Source organism: Callospermophilus lateralis, chromosome Y (genome assembly GCF_048772815.1).
Source record: "Callospermophilus lateralis isolate mCalLat2 chromosome Y, mCalLat2.hap1, whole genome shotgun sequence".
Taxonomy (NCBI): Eukaryota; Metazoa; Chordata; class Mammalia; order Rodentia; family Sciuridae; genus Callospermophilus; species Callospermophilus lateralis.
In genome coordinates, this window is record NC_135326.1 from 6,301,413 (window position 1) to 6,324,750 (window position 23,338).

Genomic DNA, 23,338 nt, shown 5'->3' on the forward strand with positions numbered 1-23,338 from the left:
GGCAGCCATTGTTCTTCTCTCTGCTTCTGTTAGATCAACTTTTTAAGAGATTCCTTGTAAAAGTGAGGTTATGTGATATCCATAAAGTGTTTCTGACTTATTCCACTTACCATAATATTCTCCACTTTCATCCATGTTGTCAGAAATGACAAAGTGCCCTTCTTTTGTGTCTTAATGTATTCTGTTGCAAATATGTACCTTATTTTACCTTTTTTTTTCTTTCTGTCAGTGGACCCTTAGGTTGGTTACATTTTTTGACTTATTGTGAATAATACTACAGTTAATGAAAGAGTACAGGTAACTCTTTGGCAAGTTGATTTTATTTTGTTTTGATATATAACCACAATAAGCACACTGAATGATGTAGCAGTTCTATTTTTAATTTTTTTTTAAATCTTCAAGTTTTTTGTAATGGCCCTACTAATTTACATTTCTACCAACACTGTGTTAAAAATTCCCCTACTCCAAATCCTTTCCAAGACTTTAGTTTTAAAGGTATAAGATAATACCTGACTGTGGTTTTGATATGTATTTCCCTGATAAATAGTGAAATCAAGCATTTTCTCATGTATCTGTCAGCAATTTGTATGTTGACTTTGCACCATTTTTCAATAGGTTTATTAGTTTTGTTTCTACTAAGTTGTTTTGGATTCTTTTATATAGTAGAGATATTAACCCTTTATATTATATTATGTGCAGTTTTTTTTTCCTGTTCTTTCTGCATGTTTTTTCTTATTTCCTTTGCATTATATAGAACCTTTTTATTTGCTGCAATTTCATTTGTCTACTTTTATTTTTGTTGCCTTTACTTTTGAGAAACTGTTCACAGGACAGGGGACCATCACAAAAAAATCATCACTTAGACCACTATTATAAAGCTATATTAATCAATTGTGAGCTGATTTATTTTTTTTTCTTAGTTGCTGATTGACCTTTTTATTTACTTATATGTGGTGCTGGGAATCAAACCCAGTGCCTCACACATGCTAGGCAAGTATTCTACCATTGAGCCACACCCCAACCCCTGTGAGTTGATTTTTATATGAGAGAAAAATAGCTAATTTCATCCTTCTATATGAATATTTATTTTGCTAATCACCACTTACTGAAGTAAAATAGTATCATTTTCCCCTTTTATGATAGCCTTCACCTCTGTTCACACTGAGGCTTTTTATAAGTTTGCTGTGAAAGACTAAGGTTTTCTTGTACAACTTTTTTTAAGCTGTGCTTATGGATTTTCCTAAATTCTTAGTATATTTTGCTGAATTTTACCCACCTTGGTACTTGTAGTTGAACCCAGTGGTACCTTACCATTGAGCTGTATTGCCCAGACATTTTCATATTTCATTTTAATTTGCCAAGGCTAGCCTAAAATTTGAAACCCTCTTGCTTTAAGCATCCCAAATAGAATGAGATTACAGGTTTTTACCACCATAACTATGTATTTGACTGCTTTTGAATGCCCTGATTCCCTAGTATCTCCAGGTTCTTTTTGGTTGTAATCCTCACTTTTGCTAAATTCTTTTTGACCAGTTTCCAATATTTTTAACTATTAGCAGGTTCTTAGTTAGACAAGAAAAGATAGATGTTTCATCATTTCTTCATGAACCTTCACATCCCCCGCCCTACCAAAAAAAAAAAAAAAAGTTAGAATACAAACACAAAATTTGCAAATACAGTCTGCTTTGCTCTTCCTAAAACCAGGGATCAGTTCTCACATTGGAACCATAGGCTTTTGCTAGAATAATGATACCATTCTTACATTACCTAAGTCAAAAATGTCACAGAAAGGTACATATCTGTAGTTAACCTGCTTATGAGGTGAAATCCAAGAGGATTTCTGAACACAGCATGTAGTTAAAGTATTGGCAGACTTAACATATTATAATTATCTGACATTATTTGTGGAAACCAGGATATTCAGGCAAAAGAATTGCTGCTAAAGAGTTTGTTTGTTGGAGTCTAGTCTTTATTAGCTGATTTTCATTGGAATGGTTTGGTTTATACATAGCAGCAGTTCTGCTTTATTAATTATGTTTAAAACTGATATTAATTTACATTTTATTATAATTGCAGAACAATAAGTCATTTCCAAAATTTTTGTGAACTTTAAATGTTCATCTTTATGACCAATAATTGTCCTTGTTTATAAACAAAATAAATAATACTTACTAACTTGGTGATGACTGAGTGTCCCCTCTGACAGATACTAAAGTCTTAAGCTGTCAACTAAGATTAATATGTAACATTTTTAAATATTTTAAAGTAGTATTCATGTGGTGTTGATTCAGTGCTTCTCAAAAATTCTGCAATGTAATGTTTGGTTTTTAAACTTGGTGTACAGAATCATTGCATTTGTCTCATTAAAGTTCAGATTCCTAGGCTTCTCACCCATCATTCATGATTCAAGAAGATTGGAAGGAGACCTGGGAATTTGTGTATCTTACATATTCTCAGGTGATGTAATCACAGATCACTGGTCTGACACCGTGTTTTGAGAAACACTGATAGATAACTTTAGCTACATTGACTTTCCCTCGGTCATTTGCAGCAGAGCATATCTGATCAAATGTGGTACTTACTATACACCTGAAATCCCAGTGACTCAGGATGCAGAGGTAGGAGGATTGCAAGTTCAGAACTAACCTCAGCAACTTAGCAAGGCCCTAAGAAGTTAACAAGACTTAGTCTCAAAATAAAATATAAAACAGAGCTGGGGGTGTGACTCAGTGGTTAAGTAATCCTGAGTTCAATCCCCTAATACAAATAAATAAATAAGTAGGAAATTCTGCAGAGACCAAAGATGTACAGCACTTATTGCATGTGTTTTGTGTAGTAGCTAAAGAGGCATTTCCACATTGTTCCAAGAGAATTGTTAAGATGGATCCCACAAGACAAGATGCTTGTATTTTTCATCCAGCTTGTTCTTGACATGTTCCACTTTTACCACTGATTAACAGTGAGTATTAAAAGCTGAGAAATCACACGTGAAGATCATACTCTAAGTAGTTATGTTCCCAATCTTTTGGATAATAATTTGAGATTTAACTCCCTGACAAAAACCTTAAGTTCATCTTCTGTTGCTAAGAACTAATTTGGTTGGCAGTAGAGACAGTATCATAGATAACTTTAGCTGCATTGGGTTTTACTTAATTTTGCTTTCACTGTGAAGATATAACATATGGGAATTATTTTGTCATTATTCCTGAAGTAATATGTTTAAATACAAAAATAGTTTTTAATTCTTTTTATTTCAGAACTGTCCGTCAGTTGGCACAGGAGCAGTTCTTTTTAATGTGTACCAGATGTTGCATGGGACACAGACCTCTACTTTTCTTCATTACCTTACTCTTTACCATTTTGGGGGTGAGATGTTTTTAAGTGAACCTTTCAATATGATTCATTTGTAAACTTAAGAAATACTCAAAATTATAAACGTGGTATTTATTAGATTTAGAAAAATCAAGATTAAAAATCTTCCTTTTAAAATAGGGAATTAATGTTTTTAATTATTATTCTTTTTTTTTTTTTTTTTTGTTAAGTGTAGTGCTTAGGATCAAACCTTTTGCCTCACGCATGCTAGGCAAGTCATTCCACTAAACCACAACCCCAGCCCAAGATTAATGAAGTCTTTTTTTTTTTTTTTTGGTAATATTTATAGAGTAGTTTACATATTGTCACTTAATTTTTAGTTTTCTTTAGTTCTAAAAAAATTATGTGGATTATGAGCATAGGCTCATGCTGTTTCAATTTAATGTTTCAGAGTACAGCAAGAGAGAGAGGTAAATACTCAAGTGATTATTTCACACTTCTACGGCATCTTCTCAATTATGCTTATAACAGCAATATTAATGTGCCCAATGCTGAAGTTCTTCTCAACAATGAAATTGATTGGCTCAAAAGGATTAGAGTAAGTTATATAATATTTAGATTATTTTATGACTGGTAAATCATCTGTCTTTTTAAAGAAGGCTTATAGTTTCTGTATTTATTGAACAGAAAAATAATAACAAAATGCCTACTTTTATTTATAAATTTATAATACATGATTTATAGAATGCTCAATTTTGCCTAAATGCCTTGCTTGGAATGTTGATAAAATTCTTGTTTTAATACTTTGGGACTTATTTTATTTTGCAAATTATTTCAGTTTTTTTAAGTGTTCAATTTTTGTTTAACATCTGACATTTGAACATTGTTTATTTTAATAGAGTATAATTTGTGAAATTATATTATATTATACTATATTCCTTTTTTATATCAAGCTGCCTTTGCACTGTAGGATATTAAGTAGTAATCCTGGCCTCAAACTACAAGGTGCCATAGTAATTTTCCTTTTCCTTTATTTATAAAATTTAAAAATGTTGCTGGGCACAGTGGCTCACGCCTATAATTATAGCAGCTCCGGAGGCTGAGGCATGAGGATGGCAAGTTCAAAGCTAGCCTCAGCAAAGCAAGGTGTTAAGCAATTCAGTGAGACCCTGTCTCTAAATAAAATACAAAATAGGGCTGGGGATATGTGGCTCAGTGGTTAAGTGCCCCTGGGTTCAATCCCTAGTACCACCACCCTCCCAAATTAAAAATATTAGCAAACTGAATGGAAAGGTTTGGGAAATAATATATGCAGTCTCATTCCTTTCAAGTCTTTTTTTTTTTTTTTTTTTTTTTTTTTTGTGACTCTGTTCTCCTGTCCTGTGTACATTTTTTAATTTAGGCTTGTGATATTTTTCTTTTGGCAGGATAATGTTAAAAACACAGGTGAAACAGGCATTGAAGAACCTATTTTGGAAGGCCATCTTGGAGTAACAAAAGAATTACTGGCCTTTCAAACTCCTGAGAAAAAGTATTACGTTGGTTGTGAAGAAGGAGGTGCTAATCTTGTTAAAGTAAGTTCTAAATTTTGGTGCTACACTGTTAACAACCTTTGAAACATCGGCAAAACTTTCTCAGTAAGAGCTTTACTACATTTTTTTTAAACATAACTTTAGACTTCTTTTGCTATTTGATAAATATAATTTAATAGTCTGCTCCCTGCCCAAGTCCTAGGGATCAAACCTGAGGCCTCATTTAGGTATGTAAGCACTTCATCACTGAGTCACATTTTTTTTATTGTTGTTTATTTCTGTTGAGACAGGATCTTGATACATTTTTCAGGCTGATCAAGCTTGTGATTCTCCTCCTTAACTACTTGAATAACTGGGATTACAGGACTTCTACCACATTTGACAATAGATCTGAATTTCAATTTGAAATTTCACATTTCAAATTGAGAAAAATGTCTATCTCCCAAAACTGATAATTGTTTATATTGTATTTCTTGATTATCTTTTTTAAATTTTATTATTCAAGGGAAAAGTATAATTTTAAATGCACTTTTTAATTTAAAATAAACAATTCCTATCTGATTAAAGATATATTTAGTATCTCATTTTCAGTCAGTTCTCAACTTTACACTTTTTTGTTCATTAATTATATTCAGTAGATTTCTAATGAGAATTTTAATAGCAAATCCAAAAATTCTCTGAGATGTTATTCATTTCAAATAATTATGAAAGCATTTTCCTCCAAGAGGCATAGTTTTTCAAATCTATGTGTATGTGTTTTATTTTTATATAGCATATGTATAAGTAGTAATTTTTTAATAATGTGATATCTCTTCTAACTCCTTAGGAATTGATTGATGATTTCATTTTTCCTGCATCCAAAGCTTATTTGCAATATATGAGAAATGGAGAACTACCAACAGAGCAGACTGTTCCAGTGTGTAGTTCACCATCTACTATCAATGCTGGTTTTGAACTCCTTGTAGCATTAGCTGTTGGTTGTGTAAGAAATCTCAAACAGATAGTAGACTGTTTGACTGAAATGTATTACATAGGAACAGCAATAACTAGTAAGTAAATTGTAAAAGCTGTGTATTGATTGTCAGTATTTTACAATTTAAAATAAAGACAGTTGCGGACAAGGTTGTGACTCAGCAGTAGAGCACTTGCCTAGCGTATGCTAGGCCCTGGGTTCGATGATCTTCAACACCACATAAAAATAAATAAATAGGGGCTGGGGTTGTGACTCAGTGGTAGAGCACTTGCCTAGCATGTGTGAGGCACTGGATTCAATTCTCTTCACCATATGTGAATAAATGAATAAAATAAAGGCCTATCAACAACTTAAGTAAATAAATAAATAAAATTTTTAGAAATAGTAATGTAGAGGTATGTGTCTAACTACAACTAAAAAATAAATAAAAAAGAAAAGAACTAAAAATCAAAAAGAAAGTCTGTTGTATATAGAATACCAGAATGAAAAAGAATATAAAATCTGTTTGATTTAAAGAGATAATTAAGGCTTATAAATATAATCAATTTGAGTGTTAGTAGAACACCAGAAATTGCCTTTGCTCTACTGTCTTTTAGAGCATAAGAAAGATTTTGTTGATATTTTAGGAATTTCTAGGTAAACTTATTGCTTAATATATATATATATTCTTTCTCTGTGTGGTGGGGTGGGGAGTGGTGCTGAGGATTGAATACTGGACCTTGTGCATGCCAGGCAAGCTCTCTACCAACTGAGCCCCAGCCCTTAAAATGATATCTTTATATGTCCTATGGACTCTCCAGGGAAGAAATCCTTTTGTTATTTGGTTGTTGTTGATCTTTTTTGTTTTGTTTCATTTTTCAGTGGTTGGGATCAAACTAATCTAGCAACTCAAGTACCCTAGATAAGCACTTTACTCTGTATGGTGGTTTTTCTGTTGTTGTTGTTGTTGTTTTTAATAAAAATAAAAACTTTTGCATTTTTTGTTTAGTTAGCTGATATATTTACATGACTGTATTTTTCAAGTGTATAAAGAAAATATAAGCTAAAAATTACTGACTTCTATAATACCATATTTGTGGTTCAGAAATTTTTTTTCTGTTGAAGCAAATTATATATAGGTTGTGTCTTTTTTAGATTTCCCGTCATCTCTGAGAATATTGTGAAAAGTGCTCTTTAACTTTGGGTTTTTTATTTTTTGGATTTCTTTTCATTAGTAATACATGCAGGTCCTATTCTATTTGCCACACCACTTGCTGTTGAATGTAGTCTTAAACTATATATTCTGTTATTGATTGATATTTATGTTGTTTTTGGTTTTAAGCCAGGCAGAGGGGAATAGAAGTGATTTATAGTTCTTAACATTATATTAAATATCACTGCCTCATTGGCTCTTCACAATAATATTGTGGTTATAGACAAAGCATTTGTTATTTGCCACAGTCTGGCTGGGCACAATTCAGGAGCCACTTGTCAAAAGAAACTAACTTTATTTTTAGAACCACACAAGATAAACAAAACAGCTCCTCAGGAAAAAACCCTCAGAGCCCAACTGCCACCACCGGCTTCCCACAAGCCACACACCCCAACAACCTCTTCCTCCCACAATCCTCCTGCTCTTGAGGCCGATTGGCTGGGTCGCATGGGCGGAGCCAAAAAAGTCCCCCAATGAGCAGCTCCGTGGTCTGAAAGGGCAGGGAAACAGCCCAATGAGCATCACCGCAGAGGAGCCAATCAGCTAGATGTTGCTGGGGCCACTGTGAGCCAATCATCAGCTGGCAGTCTGAAAGTTTGCTGGGGCCTCTTCGGCTGTGGCTCTCAACAGTTATTTTCTTAATATTTAATAAAGAAAGATCTAAATGTTCATGTGAGACATGAGTCTGAACCTAAGTGATCTTGGGTTGAATTAAAACTAAGAAAACTATAATGTTCTGATTATTTTAAAAGTTCAGAAGTATCTTAAGGGCCAAGTATATAAAAATTAAATAAATAAAGCCAATGGTATAGTTAACACATCAAATTTTAATATTAATTTTTAAATTTTATAAAATTTTAATATTATATATTATTGTTTCCATGATGTCTATAAATGATATTAACTCCAGAGGTCTGCAGTAAGGATCTATAACACTAGCTCATGTTATTAAAGGATAAACAGTACTATTGTGAAGTACCTTTAGTGGTCGAATTTTTTGCTAATATTAGTTAACCCAGTGGATCTGCAAGCAGACAGAAACATTATTTTCATGTTATAAGCATCTTGTTTTTTACTTCTTTCAGCTTGTGAAGCACTTACTGAGTGGGAATATCTGCCACCTGTTGGACCTCGGCCACCAGAAGGATTTGTGGGGCTCAAAAATGCTGGTGCAACTTGTTATATGAATTCTGTGATTCAGCAGTTATACATGATTCCTTCCATTAGGAACAGTATTCTTACTGTTGAAGGCACAGGTAGTGATGTAGATGATGATATGTTCGGGGATGAGAAGCAGGACATTGAGGTAAATTTTAATTATTTTTAACTATTTGATGGTAGTGCTAGAATCTCTGAGCCACTGCCTAGTGTATTATAGTGCTCATTATGTAATAGACTTAAAACTTCATAGTTAGCAATTTTTGTCAGTTTTCTGTTTGTCTTTTAAGCAAGCACAGTTAATATAACCATGTTTTGTGAGTCCTGTTTAAGTGTTTGACTATTAAATTACATTTTCATTCTTTTAATTTTTAAAGTTATTGTGTCTATTCTAATGAGGCTACTTACCAGACGTTTTCAGGATAGATAAAGCAAAAGAAAAGTAAGTTTTAGTGGCAGATCAGGGTAAATATACTAAGACATGACTGTTAAATATGTGAATTATGGAAGACAAATTAACTGCCTTTTACTTTTTCTTGCATATATGCCAATAAGAACTAAGTGTGGAGGGCTGGGATTGTGACTCAGTGGTAGAGTACTTGCCTGACATGTATGAGACACGGGGTTTGATTCTCAGGTCTATCAATAACTGGAAAAAATGTAATAAATAAAATTTTTAAAAAAGAACTAAGTATGGGTCAAATTATGACAATAGTGGTAATATTTCTTTCCCCATTTCTAAAGTTTTTTTTCTTCAGTGATCAGAAATAGTTTGTCAGGTAATAATCCATCATTTAGGAAGTTTCTGAATCATACACCTGCCTCCATCTTCTAGAATCTAATAAAGCATACCCAACCAGCAGTAAAGTCTGATTAAGTTTACCATTTTAGTATCTGTAGGGTATACAATCTAGAAAAGAACCACACTGGTGAAATTTGGTTGTGCATACCATCCTGCTAAAGTATTGAGTTAAATAGAAAAAATAAATCAGGCAAAAAAAATGTGATAATATTTCATCTTTATGTTATCCTCCCTTTCTTTCAGTAGGATTGTCTATATTTACTAATTCCTAGACTGTGAGCTTCTCAAGGAAAGGAACTATTCATATCTCTATTATAGTAAACTTCAAATACAAAGAAAACAGAAAGATCTTCAGTCTTCACCAAAACAAATAAATTGTACTCTTTCGCTACATTGAGATTATGACTTTTAGAAATACTTTTTGTCAGATAATTACTGCAGCAACTATTACTATTCATTCTACTATTACTACAGCAACCCTATATTTATTTATGGTTATTTATTTATTTATATTTATTTATGGCTATATTTATTGAATATTAATAATTCTGGTTGTGTGTCTCATTATTTCATACTAACCATGAAGTATTCCCATAAGATGATATTGAATCTTAAAAAGATAGAATAACTTACTCCCCAGAAGTTACTTAAGTCAGTGAACTTATTTTTCTCTATTCTAGTGTACTTGAACAAATGTTACTACCTCCAGTGAAACTTTAATAATATTATTTTATTATTATTTTCTAACTCACCTATAAAATTTTTTATGACCTATTAAAAAAACACTAGTATTCTAAATTGGAAGTTTAATTTAGAAATAAGAAATACAGAATAATGCAAGTCGTTTACCATTTGGTATTTCTTTAAACTTATTCCTCTACTTTTAAGTTAGCTCATCAGTGATGTTTTTGGTCTGTAGAATAATGTTGATCCCCGAGATGATGTATTTGGATATCCTCATCAGTCTGAAGACAAACCAGTATTAAGTAAGACAGAAGATAGGAAAGAGTATAATATTGGTGTCTTACGACACCTTCAGGTCATCTTTGGTCATTTGGCTGCTTCCCGACTACAATACTATGTGCCCAGAGGATTTTGGAAACAATTCAGGTAAATAATGGGTGAATGATCACTTTAGTTTTATAAAACTAATGCACTCACTTTAAACTTCTAAAAGATATGTTAGAACATATATTTATTTAATGTTTAAATAATGATAGTCCTTTAGCTATACTTTTTAGTCAATTTTTCTTTACTATTGTCCCAACTGTAAAGGCTTAAGTGCTTTTACTCTCTTAACATATCACTTGTTTTTTATTTTGTTAAATTTTGAACTACAAAAGAGAATATAGGTTTTCTCCTTGATTTAATTTTATTCTGAATTGAAGCAGATATCAGATGTATTTTCTATGTAGTTTGTCATTTATTTGTTTGGGTTTTGTTTTGATACTAGGGAATGAACCCAGGAGAACTTTTCCACTGAGCTACATCTTCATTCCTTTTTTTTTTTTTTTTGGAAGAAGAGTTATGCCAAATTTTGCCATGTCCTACACAACCAAGTATGGTACCAGCAAGGGCTGATGGGGGATTAGAAAAGAAAGACTCACAGATGTCAACATAAATAGCTGGGATCAGATGGAGGTGTGCTCTCTGATAGACAAGCAGATCTGAAGAGTTATTCCAGCAATCTTTATTTATATATGACTCATTATCAGGTTAAAGTCTTTGCAAGCATTATTCTTTGTACTCAGGAAAGTTACATAATTAGAAACATCTATGCAGCTTTTCCACAGTTGCAGTGTGCACTGTTAAGAGCTTTGTGCTGCTCTCAAGGAGGCCCATTGTTGAAAGTTACTGGGAAGCGGGTAGGTTCAGGAGTAGCAGAGCTTAAGAAACATTGTGGTTATCTAGCATGGGAATTCTTCTGTACCCGAGATCAAGGTCGAAGCTGATAAGACTCTTGCACGTAGCCTCTTCAGGTGGGGTATTACCATACCAACTAGGTATCCTGTTCCCTTGCACAGAAACAGTCCCACGCAGCAGGTACACCACAGCCATGAAGTCTTCAGAAACCCCCAGTCTCAAGTCACTGCTCTCCTAGTCTCTATCACCACTCTCCACATCTGTTCCTTTTTTATTTTTTAAATGCAAGTGATGGGTTAAAACTTGGAGTCATTAGATTTCTCCTCAGAAGATTTGGCATCCAAAACTGTACCACAACATATTCCAAAGAGTAAAACCATTTAGATCATTAAGTATTTGTTTAGCAAGCCATGTGTGATCCACAGAGTCAATTTGACTTTCTTGAATATCTTAGCTATGATGGTATAATGTATTAGATCCAGGCTCATTGTTTCCTTACCAAATGCCCATTAAGTGATTTATAATTTTCTCCCAATTCCATTGAGAAGCTGTAACACAAGTATAGCTGCAGTTAGCATGGCAGCCAAGCTTTAAATTTAAGTTTAAATTTAGCCAAGTCAGTAACAAGTTGAGCATTTTGTATGCCTTTGGATAAAGATATAGCAGCAGTCATGATAGAGACTAAAGCAGATATCAAGCTGAATCTCCAGTTAGGAGAAACCAGCATGCTCTTAAGTCTTGTTATAACTGGAGATTCAGTTATGCTGGTTTCTCCTATCTGGGAATATCTATCAGAATTCCAGGGCTCTCAAATATTAGCTGTAATCAAAAATAAACGAAGGTTATTATAACACAAGTATCCCTGACCTCTGTTATCTCATAATGCATTTAGTCACTTTACAGTTTATAACAATTACATAATGATTTTTGTTGTCCTGTTTACTTTCATATTTCTGGAAATTAAAACAAGCCACAACAAGACAATGTTTATTCACAAGATCAGGTAGTAGGGAGGCTGTCAAGCCTCTAAAGGTCTCTTTGTATTTCACCACCACTAAAGGTCAGAACATTACTTATAAATTCTTCAGGGATCATAGATTTTTGATTTAGGTGTCCCTCATCAACTCTGTAAGACCAATCCAAAATATATTCATTACTACTATAGACATTAAGACATACTGGCCAAGTGTTGGCACACACTATCCATTTAGGAAAGGCACCCAGTTCTATCATTGGGGAGTTCCATTTTTAAAAACATCTTAATATATTTAGTTATATCCCAAGGGCGAGTGAGTTTGACTGTCTTGGCTCCCCATATGCTGTCTATCATCTTGGACTGCTTTTAAACAGCCAGTATTGTCATTATGGTACCAGCATAAAGGTAGAATCCCACTGTATATAGTACAATTTAATCCAGCTGTATGCACAGGTGTAATATGTTTTATCTAAAGATTAGTCTCCTATCATTTGTCCATCTTTAGTAAAAAATGGAGTAGATTCTCCAGTCCACATAGCTGCATGTACTAAAAGTGGATCTGGAAAGTTAGTCCAACAAGTTTCCCTGTTAACTCTACTTACCTGACAGCTTGACAAAGCCAACATGGCCACAAGTATTGTGACAGATTTTAATATATCCTGTTGATATATCATCTGCTTATCTTGATGTGTCAAATTCTTCAGTTGTCCCCATATTGGCAAACCACCTTCTGGGTTCATAAATTCTCTTCCTCTTCTTGGTGGGTGTAAGATATTAAGTAAGATGTTAGTGGGTGATGGAATCAACACTTATATTAAGAGCTTCAATCATTTGAACTGTGGTTTTGAGAGTCCTCTATGGTGGCGGCAAATAGCATGTTTGGGTACCCAGATGATCTGGGCTTTCTGGAAAGATGAAAGCATGACTTCTACTCCACATAATCACTGAATATGGTCCATTTCATTGTTCTGTTTGTCTTTCCACCAGACCAGACCTGTCAAGCCTACTGTTGGGTGAGCCATATGGTATTCAGCTGCAATGCAACCCTCAGCATCAAAGTTCACAAAATTTAATACAAAAAGAGCATGATTTCAACAATTTTGTGGGTTTTATTTCTCCCTTTTTGTTTTTATAATTGTAACTTTAGGGTTAAAAGAGCTCACTCTACAATGACCTCACCTTGAGGATTCTAAGGAATGCAAGTTTGGTATTCAGTACAATATTGATCATAAAATTGTTGAAAAGATGAACTAAGATAAGCTGGAGCATTATCAGTTTTAATTTATAATGCATGACCCAGCACTATAAAAATAGCCAAATAAAAATATGAATTTTCCCATTGAAGCAGTAGCAAAGATAAAATTAGAACAAGTGTCAATGATAACATGGGCATATAGCATTGTTTAAGAAAATGAGGCATGTGAATTACATCCATTTACCACAATTGGTTTGGCTGAAGACCATAAGGATTAAGTCCAATAGATAAAAACTGAGGTATGTACAACACATTGCCTCAATTGGTTTAGCGGAAGACCATAAGCATTAAGTTCAATAGATAAAAACTGAGGTATGTACAACACTATGAGGACACTGACAAATAATTTGGTGAGCCTGGTTTTGGGTAATGTGAAATTCCTTTTGTAATTGCTAAAAGCAGTTTGATGATGTAAAGTATGAGAAGCTTGAGTACAGTTATGAGGAGTTAATTGTTGACAGACTGCAACAAGATGATTAGGTTTATCATTTCCTGTTACCAAAGGACCTGGAACTTGGAGTGAGCTCTAATGTGCCCAATAAAGCAAGGATAGTGATGCATTTGAATTGTCTTTGTAGGATTTGAAATAAATGAAATAATTCTTTTGATTGAGGGATGCCCTATACTGTCTGTCTTAGTATGCATAGTGAATAAGCACTTTCACTGGTTCCTCAGCAGAGTGGAACAAAGCACAAATGGGAGCTTGAAACTCTGCTCTTTGTGCAGATATGTAAGAAGTTTGTACCACTTTAGGGTTAGTAATACTATAGTAACCAGCCTAACCTGTACTGAAGCCATCAATACTGTAAGTGCCTCAGGTATTGGCTGGGTGCATACTATTTTTGGAAAAATAAGACACTCTAGCAAACTGAATAAAGCCTATTATGAGGATAATGATTTTCTACTTGGCAGAAAAATCAACAGAAGCCACTTATTATAGCCCTCCTTATTGGACTGAAAACATTACTACAATAAGAGAAGGCTCTGTAGAATTGGATTTCTGCCTTTACTAAGCTGAGAAACAAGATCATGAAATGGGATTAAAGATGTTTGAGTAAAGAGCAAGATGAAGCCATTTGATAACTCCTAAAGACTACCATATAGCTCCTAAAGGAATATGAGAAGTAGTAAATATTAAAACATGTAGGTTCCTTTGAATTAATTTTAGTAGTTGTGCAATCTTAGTGATAGTTTCAGCTTTCATTAACACCACCTTTGTTTCTGCAGCAAGCTGTTGAGCACAGGCCTGAAAGGGAGCCATACAGAAAATATCAGAAAAGTGCTCAAATCTGTAGTAGATAATTGTAAGCTAGACCTTAACTATTTAATGTCTTTCATTAACTTTTGAAAATCATTGAGAGAACATAAGACATCAGTTCTAATCTGTACATTTTGTTGACAAGTTTTACGTTCTTCAATTAAACTTCCTAAAAAAGGAGAGGTGGTTTTGTACCTTTTCAGTGGTAAACACAAGTCCATAGTGACAAAAACACTAAGTGAGCATACATTTGTAAAAGTATACCTGAATCAGGATGGGCCAAAATATGTCATTCATATAATGAATAAATATGCTTTAGAGTACTGTTTTTGCACAAGAGCTATTGCTTGAGCTACAAAAAGTTTAACATAAAATAGGACTATTAGCCATACACTGTGGTAACATCTTCCAACAGTATATTTTAGTTGGCTCCTTAAAGTTAATAGATGGAATGCTAAATATAAAGCACTTTCAAGTAGCTGGATGTGAAGGTTTAATGAAAAAACAATCCTTTAAATCTGTAACAGTTAAATGATAATCAAATGGAATAGCTATGAAAGAAGGATGCTGAGACTAGAGAATCTATCAATTACCAGATTTTTTTTCTTAATTACAGAAATTAGAATATTTCAAGGTCTGAAAGTAGATTCAGTATGACGAGCTTATAGCTTTTCTTGGTCTACTATATGAGTTGATGAAGCTTCCCCCCAATAAGGGGCCATTGATTAACCTAGATGGGGTCATCTAATGTCCAGTTAGTTTCTCTGCTGTCTTATGGGTCAAAGACATACTCCTAATCATCCTATTGAAAAGATACATCCTAATCATCCTATTGAAAAGGATGATTAGAAGTATATCCTAATCCATATTTTTCTTATTGAGAAGATTGTGCCACTGGAGAATACCTTCCTTGTTGATTTTTGCTGAATCCTTTGGGAATAAATCTTTGATCAAACATTTGAGAAGTGACCACAGATCTAGGACTCATTAATAAAAGGACTCCTTACTATATCACAACCCTATAAATTTACTGGCAAACTTTTAAGACTATAATGATTGAAATGTCTCTTGTTTTCATAGAAGATACTGAGCACTTTGTACAGATTGAGAAATATTACCTAAACCTTCCAAATTCGTATAGACTCTATGTAAAGACCAATTTTTAGGCCAGTATACTATGGAATAACAGCTACATCAACCACAGGGTCTATAATACCTTGAAATTTTTTGTTGTTTATTTTAAGCTCGAATTGAAAGTGTTCTTCCTTACTAATTATTTTCTTACTAATTATCTTTCCTTACTAATTATTCTCAGTATGTCTTATCTGATGAGCCAAATTCTTGACCACCTCTAAGTATTTGTGATAGAAATTTTTCTTGTTGACCAATAAGGCAAAAGAAGAAATGGAGCTAAATTATTTTCTTGAAGTTCCTGAACGATGGAATTAGTGATTTTTAGTTCTCCTGTAAAATCTGGATCTATTACTCCTGGCAGTACTTGAAATCCCTTCACAGTTAGCCTTCTCTGTCCCAATATAAGTCCTATTGTGCCAGAAGGCCAAGGGCCATAAATACCAATGGGTGTTGGCCTATTTTTTGGTATCAGTATTCCTGGCAGTAGGTGGAGGTGGAGGTTTAATTCTGCACATCCTGCTGGGGCCCTGTGTGGAGAGAGGTGACAGAGATTGGGAGACCAGTGTCTGAGATTGGGGTTCCTGATAAGTTTACTGCTGTGGATATTTGGTGACTCTGAAATCCAGTTTCTGTGCAAAGGCATAGGATGTCCAATTGCTATGGGAATGTTCTTCATGCTAGAGCCTTATCAACTTCAACCTTATTCTCAGGCACACAGCTCCTAGGAGTGAAGGAGTTTCCTTGCTAAAATAATCACAATGTTTCACCTGTTCCACTTCTCCTTAATCTGCCCTGGAATTAGTAACTTTTAATCAATGGACTTTCTTGAGAACTGCACAATGTTCCTAACATTGCACACTGCAGCTATAGTATGTAGATTGCTGATGTAATTCTTTAGACCTGCTTCTCCATCAGAAAGCAGCACTCTACCTGACCCCAGCTGTTCAATCTTTAAGATCTGTGTTTGTGAATCTTATTTCTTTCAATCTCCCATCACTCCTCATCAGAGCCTGCTAATTTGCCACACTAATCACAGCAGCCCTACAGGTCCTAGATAGTGGGAAGAAAGGCTTGGCAGGATTGTGTCTGCTCTGGAGTGAGTGACAGTGTCCCCACAGTTTGACAGTGCCAGGGCTGGCCTGCTTTTGTTTCCCTTCTGAAGAGGCAAATATTATCCATGTGTATTCATTTGAGATCTTTGTTCATTTGTCCCAGTGTTTACCACTGTGGCAATAAGGACACAGGCCTGGTTTGGCTTGCCTTTGTATTTTGGCCATGTAGCTTTCCTCAGTCTCTGTCTAAATGCCCACTCTGTCCACAAGTAAAATATACCTTTTAGGATTTTTATTCTTTCAAGCTCCCAGGTATTTTTTAGGGTTTAGCCAAAGTTACTCTTTGAACATACATGATCCCAGTTTCAGTACAGAGACATACAAAATCAGTAACCATTTCTTTCTCATTATAATGATGGATGAGTTCCTGACAGGTTTTCTTAGCATTTTTAACAGCCAACTTTAACCACTAAATTGTCAGCATCTGTTTCTTTAATCACTTCACTAATAGCTTGATATAGCTGTACCACAAAATGTGTGTAAGGCTCATCAGGACCCTGTTTAATGTTAGTGCTGCCCATAGTCTATTCTCCCTTATTTGGCAACTCCCTCGAGTCTTTTTTCTTTTTTTCTTTTTCCTTTTTTTAATATTCATTTTTTAGTTATAGGTGAACACAATATCTTTGTGTTATATATATGTGGTGCTGAGGATTGAACCCAGTGCCTCATGCATGCTAGATAAGTGCTCTCCCTCTGAGCCACAACCCTAGCTGTTAAGGTCTGTAAACAAGTCAGATTGGCACCTGTTATTTTGCCAGAGAAATGTTAGAGTCTGTAAACAAGTCAGGATGGCATCTGGTATTTTGACAGAGAAATGTTAAAGTCCTGTAAACAAGTTTGCATGGTGCCCGGCAAAATGCCAGAGGGAGTGGTTTGTGAAGTAACAAAAGTGAGCCATTAAGTGTGGAGATTCCTTATTGGTTGACTGCTGTATCTATTTTATGCTAATTAGATAAGCTGTGTAAAATGTATAAATATCGCTCAGATCCTACAATAAAGGGCTTCCACTCCTGCTGCATCAACTTATACAAGTTATTCGTCTCCCCCACACACCCCCCACCCCCTCCGGTTATTTTGCTGCAGCCGGACGGCACCTAGCCCCTCTCTCCAAGTCTTTTTTTTAGCAGCTACATTTATTTGCAGGTAGACCTGTATATCAAAATTGAGCTGGAGAATTGTGTCAGCACATTGTCCAGTTCTAATCATCATTTTATAAATTATACTAACATCATAAACTTGATTCTGTCACCCTTTTTTGTACTAAGTTCTGTCCATTTAGATTTTTTAATCACTCCCTGATAAGCAGATCTTAGCTAGTGTGAGCCAGTTGTTGGGGATTAAACTTCATTGGCAAGAGATTCTAATAAGCTCTGTACAAATGGAGCTCTAGGGCCTTATATAGAATTTGTACCTTAAGTTTTTTTAAGAGTTTTTAAAGGAATGGGCTCAACAAAGCCTCTGGCTAGAATTATTAGGATCATATCTTCAAAAACAGGATATATATTGGGCTGGGGTTGGGACTCAGTGATAGAGCAGTTGCCTAGTATGTGCAAGGCCTTGGGTTCGATCCTCAGCTCCACAAATAAATAAATAAATGGCATTGTGTCTAACTACAACTAAAAAATAAATATTAAAAAAAAAAGCATATATCTTAAAATCTCCAGTTGCTCTCAAATCCCTGTTCTCTTCAGTGTCCTTATTTAGATTCCTCCCCGGAGCCCCCTTCTTCTATACCTTGAGTATGTCCATCCCACTAAGCCCCACTATCCAATTCCTGTTTATTATCAGAAAATGAGAGCTCTGGTGTAGCAATTGAGCTCTTCTAACAGAATTACCTCTTTTTTAAAGCATATCTTTAAACACAGAAACATAATGAGGATCATTAGGATTTTTTTTTTTTTGATCCTATATTTCCCTTATTTTTACATGTGACCCTTAATGGATCCTTACCTCCTTACCTAAAGGATTTTTTTATCTGATGCATCCTCAGGAGCATTCCTTATCTAGTTATTGAAGAAGTTTCGTGCTCTCTGGATCCGTGGCCACCAACTGCAGCGTCCTACACAGTCAAACTGTGGGACAAGGGCTGATAGAAATGCACAGATGTCAAGATAAATAGCTGGGATCAGATGGAGGTGTGCTCTCTGATGGACAAGCAGATCTAAAGAGTTATGCCAGCAATCTTCATTTATATATGTCTCATTATCAGGTTAAAGTCTTTGCAAGCATTGTTTTTTGTACTCAGCAAAGTTACAGAACTAGAAATATCTATGCAGCTTTTCCACAATTGCAGTGGAGGTCCTTTGTTGAAAGTTACTGTTAAGCCCACAGGTTAAGGAGTAGCAGAGCTAAAGAAACATTGTGGTTGTCAAGCATGAGAATTCCTCTGTCCCCTGGAGCTGTGAGCCTGAGATCAAGGTTGAAGCTGGTAAGACTTTTGCACATAACTTCCTCAGGTGGGACATTACCATACCAGATAGGTATCCTGTGCCCTTGCACAGAAACAGTCCCAGGCAGTAGGTGCGTCACAGCTGTGAAGTCTTCAGAGACCCCCAATCTCAGTCACTTCTCTCCCAGTCTTTGTCACAACTCTCTACAAAATTGCTTAGAACCTTTCTAAGTTGCTGACACTATCCTAAAACTTAAAATCCTTCTGTTGTCTATGATGTTTAAATAAGCATAATCATGACATTAACTTCACATCTAAACTCCTTAGTATTATTAAACATCTTAGAGTTGAAATTTATCCAGTTTAATTTTTTCCATAGTTAATTTTTAAAAAACAAATCAAGATTTATTCACTACAATTAGCTATTAGCCTTCTGAATCTTTTTTAACATAGAGGTCTGTTCTCTCATTTTTTTTATAGGTTGAGTCTGGGTTTTTTCCCCTTTGTTTCTATTTTTGTTTTTGTACCCATCACACAGTCTCTTTTAGATTACAATCCTATTTTATAAGTTTGCAGACAGTATGATCTGATACAGCTGCTTCGTTGCTCTTTTCAAAAAATTTGACTTGCATGTAATTTTCCCATGTTGCAGAATACTACTACTGGATTTTTTTCCCAAACATTTAAGATTTTTCTTTTTATTTTTTTCATTTAATTATACATGATAATATAGCAGTTAGGCAAGGAAAAAACAAAGGGATATAAATAGGAAAAGAAGAGCTCAAACTATATCCCAATTTTCCTGGTACATGATCTTATATTAGGAAAACTATTCCATTCCCAGAAGGCTCAAAAGAATAAAATACACTAGGTGCAGTGGTTCACACCAGTAATCCCAGAAGCTCAGGAAGCTGAGGTAGGAGAATCTCAAATTCAAAGCCAGCCTTAGCAACTCAGAGAAGCCTGAGACCCTGTCTTTATAAAAAAGGGATTAGGGATATGTCTCAGTAGTTAAATACTAGGTTCTACAGTGTCTAAACAAAGAAATAAAATATTTAGAAATCAATATAACAAAACTGGCAAAAGATGTCTACAATGAAAACTATAGAACACTGAAGAAAGAAATTGAAGATTTCAGAAAACGGAAAGATCTCTCACGTTCTAGGATAGGCTGAATTGATATTAAAATGGCCATAGTAACATTTTATGATTTATAAAACTATTCTTTTGGGGGAGCAAAGGGGGATATCAGGGATTGAATTCAGGGGGCACTCATCATTGAGCCCTATCCCCAGCTCTATTTTTTCTTTTTTTTTAAATTTTATATTTAGTTGCTGATGGACCTTTATTTATATGTATTACTGAGAATCAAACCTAGTACCTTACATACGCTTGGCAAGAACTCTGCCACTGAGCCACCCAGCACCATCCCCCCCAGCTCTGTGGGTATAAATATAAAACTTAATAGATCCTGATGATACCGTAAATGTTCTATATCTTGACTGTCATAATAGAAACAGACATACCCATGATAATTGTTTACAAGCACATCACAAAAAATTGTTATAAACTAGACTCAAGCAATCTGAATGTGATTGAAGCTTACACTGGTATCAGTGCTGATCCTGATAATTGCAATACATATATAGTTTTGCAAGAACCTGCCAGTGGGGAAACTGGTTAAGAAGTTCACTTTTTGCTCAGATCTGTGGGGAATTGATTCCAAGAGCATTTAGATAATAAATTTTGCAAATTCTTACTACAAATAAATTATGATCTTATGACCTACCTGGTCTATCAGAAAGAAAAGAAAAAGAGTGACTAACATCTGTGAGACAGGAAACATAACAATTCTACAGGAGCTACTAACTTGAAGATTTTTTTGAGGTAAACTGAAAATATTGTTTATAGTAAAAAAGCTGCAAAAATTAAGTCACTTTTATTTTCTATTGAGTTTTCTGGAGCTAACTAATCATTACATATATGAGAGGGGAAATAGTATGGTAGGAAAAGAACTACATGAAAGAGTTAGAGGTAACAGTCTTTACAAACCCTTAACAATTATAAAAGCACGATCTGAAAAGATGAACTACATCTCAGATGCAACTCAGAAAATCTTAGTTTTGGGGGGGGGATTTCTGTTTAGTTTTCATTTAAAACAACCTCCCTAGGCTACCCAAATTGCCTGCCTCCCTTAGACTCCTAGAAAAGTTTACTTATCTGGACAACAAAAAAGTAGTTGACAGGAATTAATGATAGAAGTATCTGACTACAAAAGCTAATATTAGGACTTATGTTGTAATATTGTTTGGTGGTTGAATAACTTCTACCATTGTAAAATTTAACATCCTGTTTCCCGCAAGAATGGTCTTTTTTTTTTTTTTTTTTTTTTTTGAGAAAGAAAGGGGGGTCTCTCTCTTAAGTTGCTTTTAGCACCTTGTTTTTGCTGAGGCTGGCTTTGAACTCGCAATTCTCCTGCCTCTGGGATTGTAGGCATGCACCATCACACCCATTTTAGTCTATATAAATTTAAAATGAATTTTTAGTGTAGTCAAATCTTTTTAAATTGTGAAAGTTCACCCTGATGTGGATGAATAAGACAATGTAGCTCAATGGCAAATTCAGAAATTGCCATACATTTGCTAAAAATAATACATTCTCCAGTTGTGGTATGAATAATGTTAAAGTAAATATTCTTGGTACTTTCCACCACATCATCTGTTTTGGCAATAGTAGTTCTTATTTTGGTGGTGTTTGTGATTGTTTGGTATTTCTAGGGAATTGAACCCACTATGCTACATCAACCGAGCCTTTGGGGTTTTTTAAGTTATTTTTTATTTTATTTTATTTCGATATAGATATTAACGTCCTCCCCTCCTCCCTCTCCTCCCCTCCCCCTCCTCCTTCTCGTCCCCCTCCCTCCCCTCCCCCCCTCCCCCTCCTCTTCTCCCCTCCTCCCCCCTCCTTCTTCTTCTTTAGTTTTTGTTGGACACATACCTTTATTTTATTTTTGCTGAGGATTGAACCCAGCATCTCACACATGCTATGCAAGTGCTGTACTACTGAGCCACAATCCCAGCCCTCTTGCCAATATTTTGAGACAAGGCTAACTTCAAACCTTGTGAATATCTGAGATTCCAAGCATGTGCCACAATATCTCATTTTGTGTGTATATAGTACTGAAAATACATTTATTCTAATAAAATGGTCAACTTTTTCTTTTTTTATTTTTTAGTTGTATTTTTTATTTTATATGGTGCTGAGAATCGAACACAGTGACTCTCACACATGCTAAGCAAATGCCCTAGCCCTTTCACTTGGAAAAATGCTTTAGGGATGAAGTGTTATGACTATTTTACTGAATCACACAAAGAATAAACACAGAATTGTGAGGAAAAGTAACTCTAGTATCGTCATATGTTGGGTTTCTCTAACTTGAAAATGATACTACTTGAATTAAAAAATATATGAAATACTGTATCTCATAAAACAATCATTCTATCATCAATCTGAGTTACACCAAAAGTTTTACAATAATTCATTAACTCTGCAATATTATTTTTATTATGAGCTTTATTTCCAATATCTTTACTATAAAATTTGCATTGGTTTATTTTATCTTCCCTTATGTAAAGAATAAACTGTTAGATTATGTTTCTGTCATTGTTATTTTGTTATGAAGATGAGATTTTGGGACTCTTATTCCTTGTTTTATTCCATTTATTTAATAGGCTTTGGGGGGAACCTGTTAATCTTCGTGAGCAGCATGATGCCTTAGAATTTTTTAATTCTTTGGTGGATAGTTTGGATGAAGCTTTAAAAGCTTTAGGACAGCCAGCTATGTTGAGTAAAGTCCTAGGAGGTTCCTTTGCTGATCAGAAGATCTGCCAAGGCTGTCCACATAGGTAAGTTTCTGTGTTTTCAATGTGTGCATATTGGTCTTTTTTAATAGTGTAAATAAAATTTTCACTTGTATTTTGGAGTATACTAATTATTGCCAAATGCCTAGGACTGTGAAGGATTTATATGCGTTTGCAATTTCCCACATTTTTATTGAATTTTCTCCCAAGGAATATTTTTAGTGTTTCATTGTTTCCTCATGCATTCTTACCCTTGCTCTGTCATCCCAACACGGAAAATGGTGTTTTAGGAAAGTCCACAAATACTGTTGTAAAAGACCTTTTTTGTTCTAATATAATTTACTGTTGAAATATATTAATGTGTCTTCTAAATGTATTTTTAAATCATCATCAGTTCTTGTTCTTGAAATATTTCAGGTATATTTTCATATCAAATGATTTAGTAGGAAGGACTATATTTTGGCTTTGATATAATCAAAAAGGAAATTTTAGGTTCCTAATAAAAAGAAAAAGCTATTGATT

At 34.5% G+C, this 23,338-nt stretch overlaps 1 protein-coding gene across 4 annotated transcripts in view; it reads left to right on the plus strand.

Moving 5' to 3' along the window:
- The window catches only part of LOC143639756 (ubiquitin carboxyl-terminal hydrolase 9X-like), a 111,506-nt gene that overhangs the window by 68,634 nt on the left and 19,534 nt on the right, over nt 1–23,338 (plus strand). For all 4 annotated transcript variants that reach the window (XM_077107808.1, XM_077107809.1, XM_077107811.1 and 1 more), the window contains exons 26-32: nt 3,258–3,366; nt 3,764–3,910; nt 4,740–4,886; nt 5,671–5,893; nt 8,095–8,315; nt 9,889–10,079; nt 22,688–22,861. In XM_077107808.1, the coding sequence (XP_076963923.1) occupies nt 3,258–3,366; nt 3,764–3,910; nt 4,740–4,886; nt 5,671–5,893; nt 8,095–8,315; nt 9,889–10,079; nt 22,688–22,861 (1,212 nt within the window). The remainder of the gene's footprint in view (nt 1–3,257; nt 3,367–3,763; nt 3,911–4,739; nt 4,887–5,670; nt 5,894–8,094; nt 8,316–9,888; nt 10,080–22,687; nt 22,862–23,338) is intronic.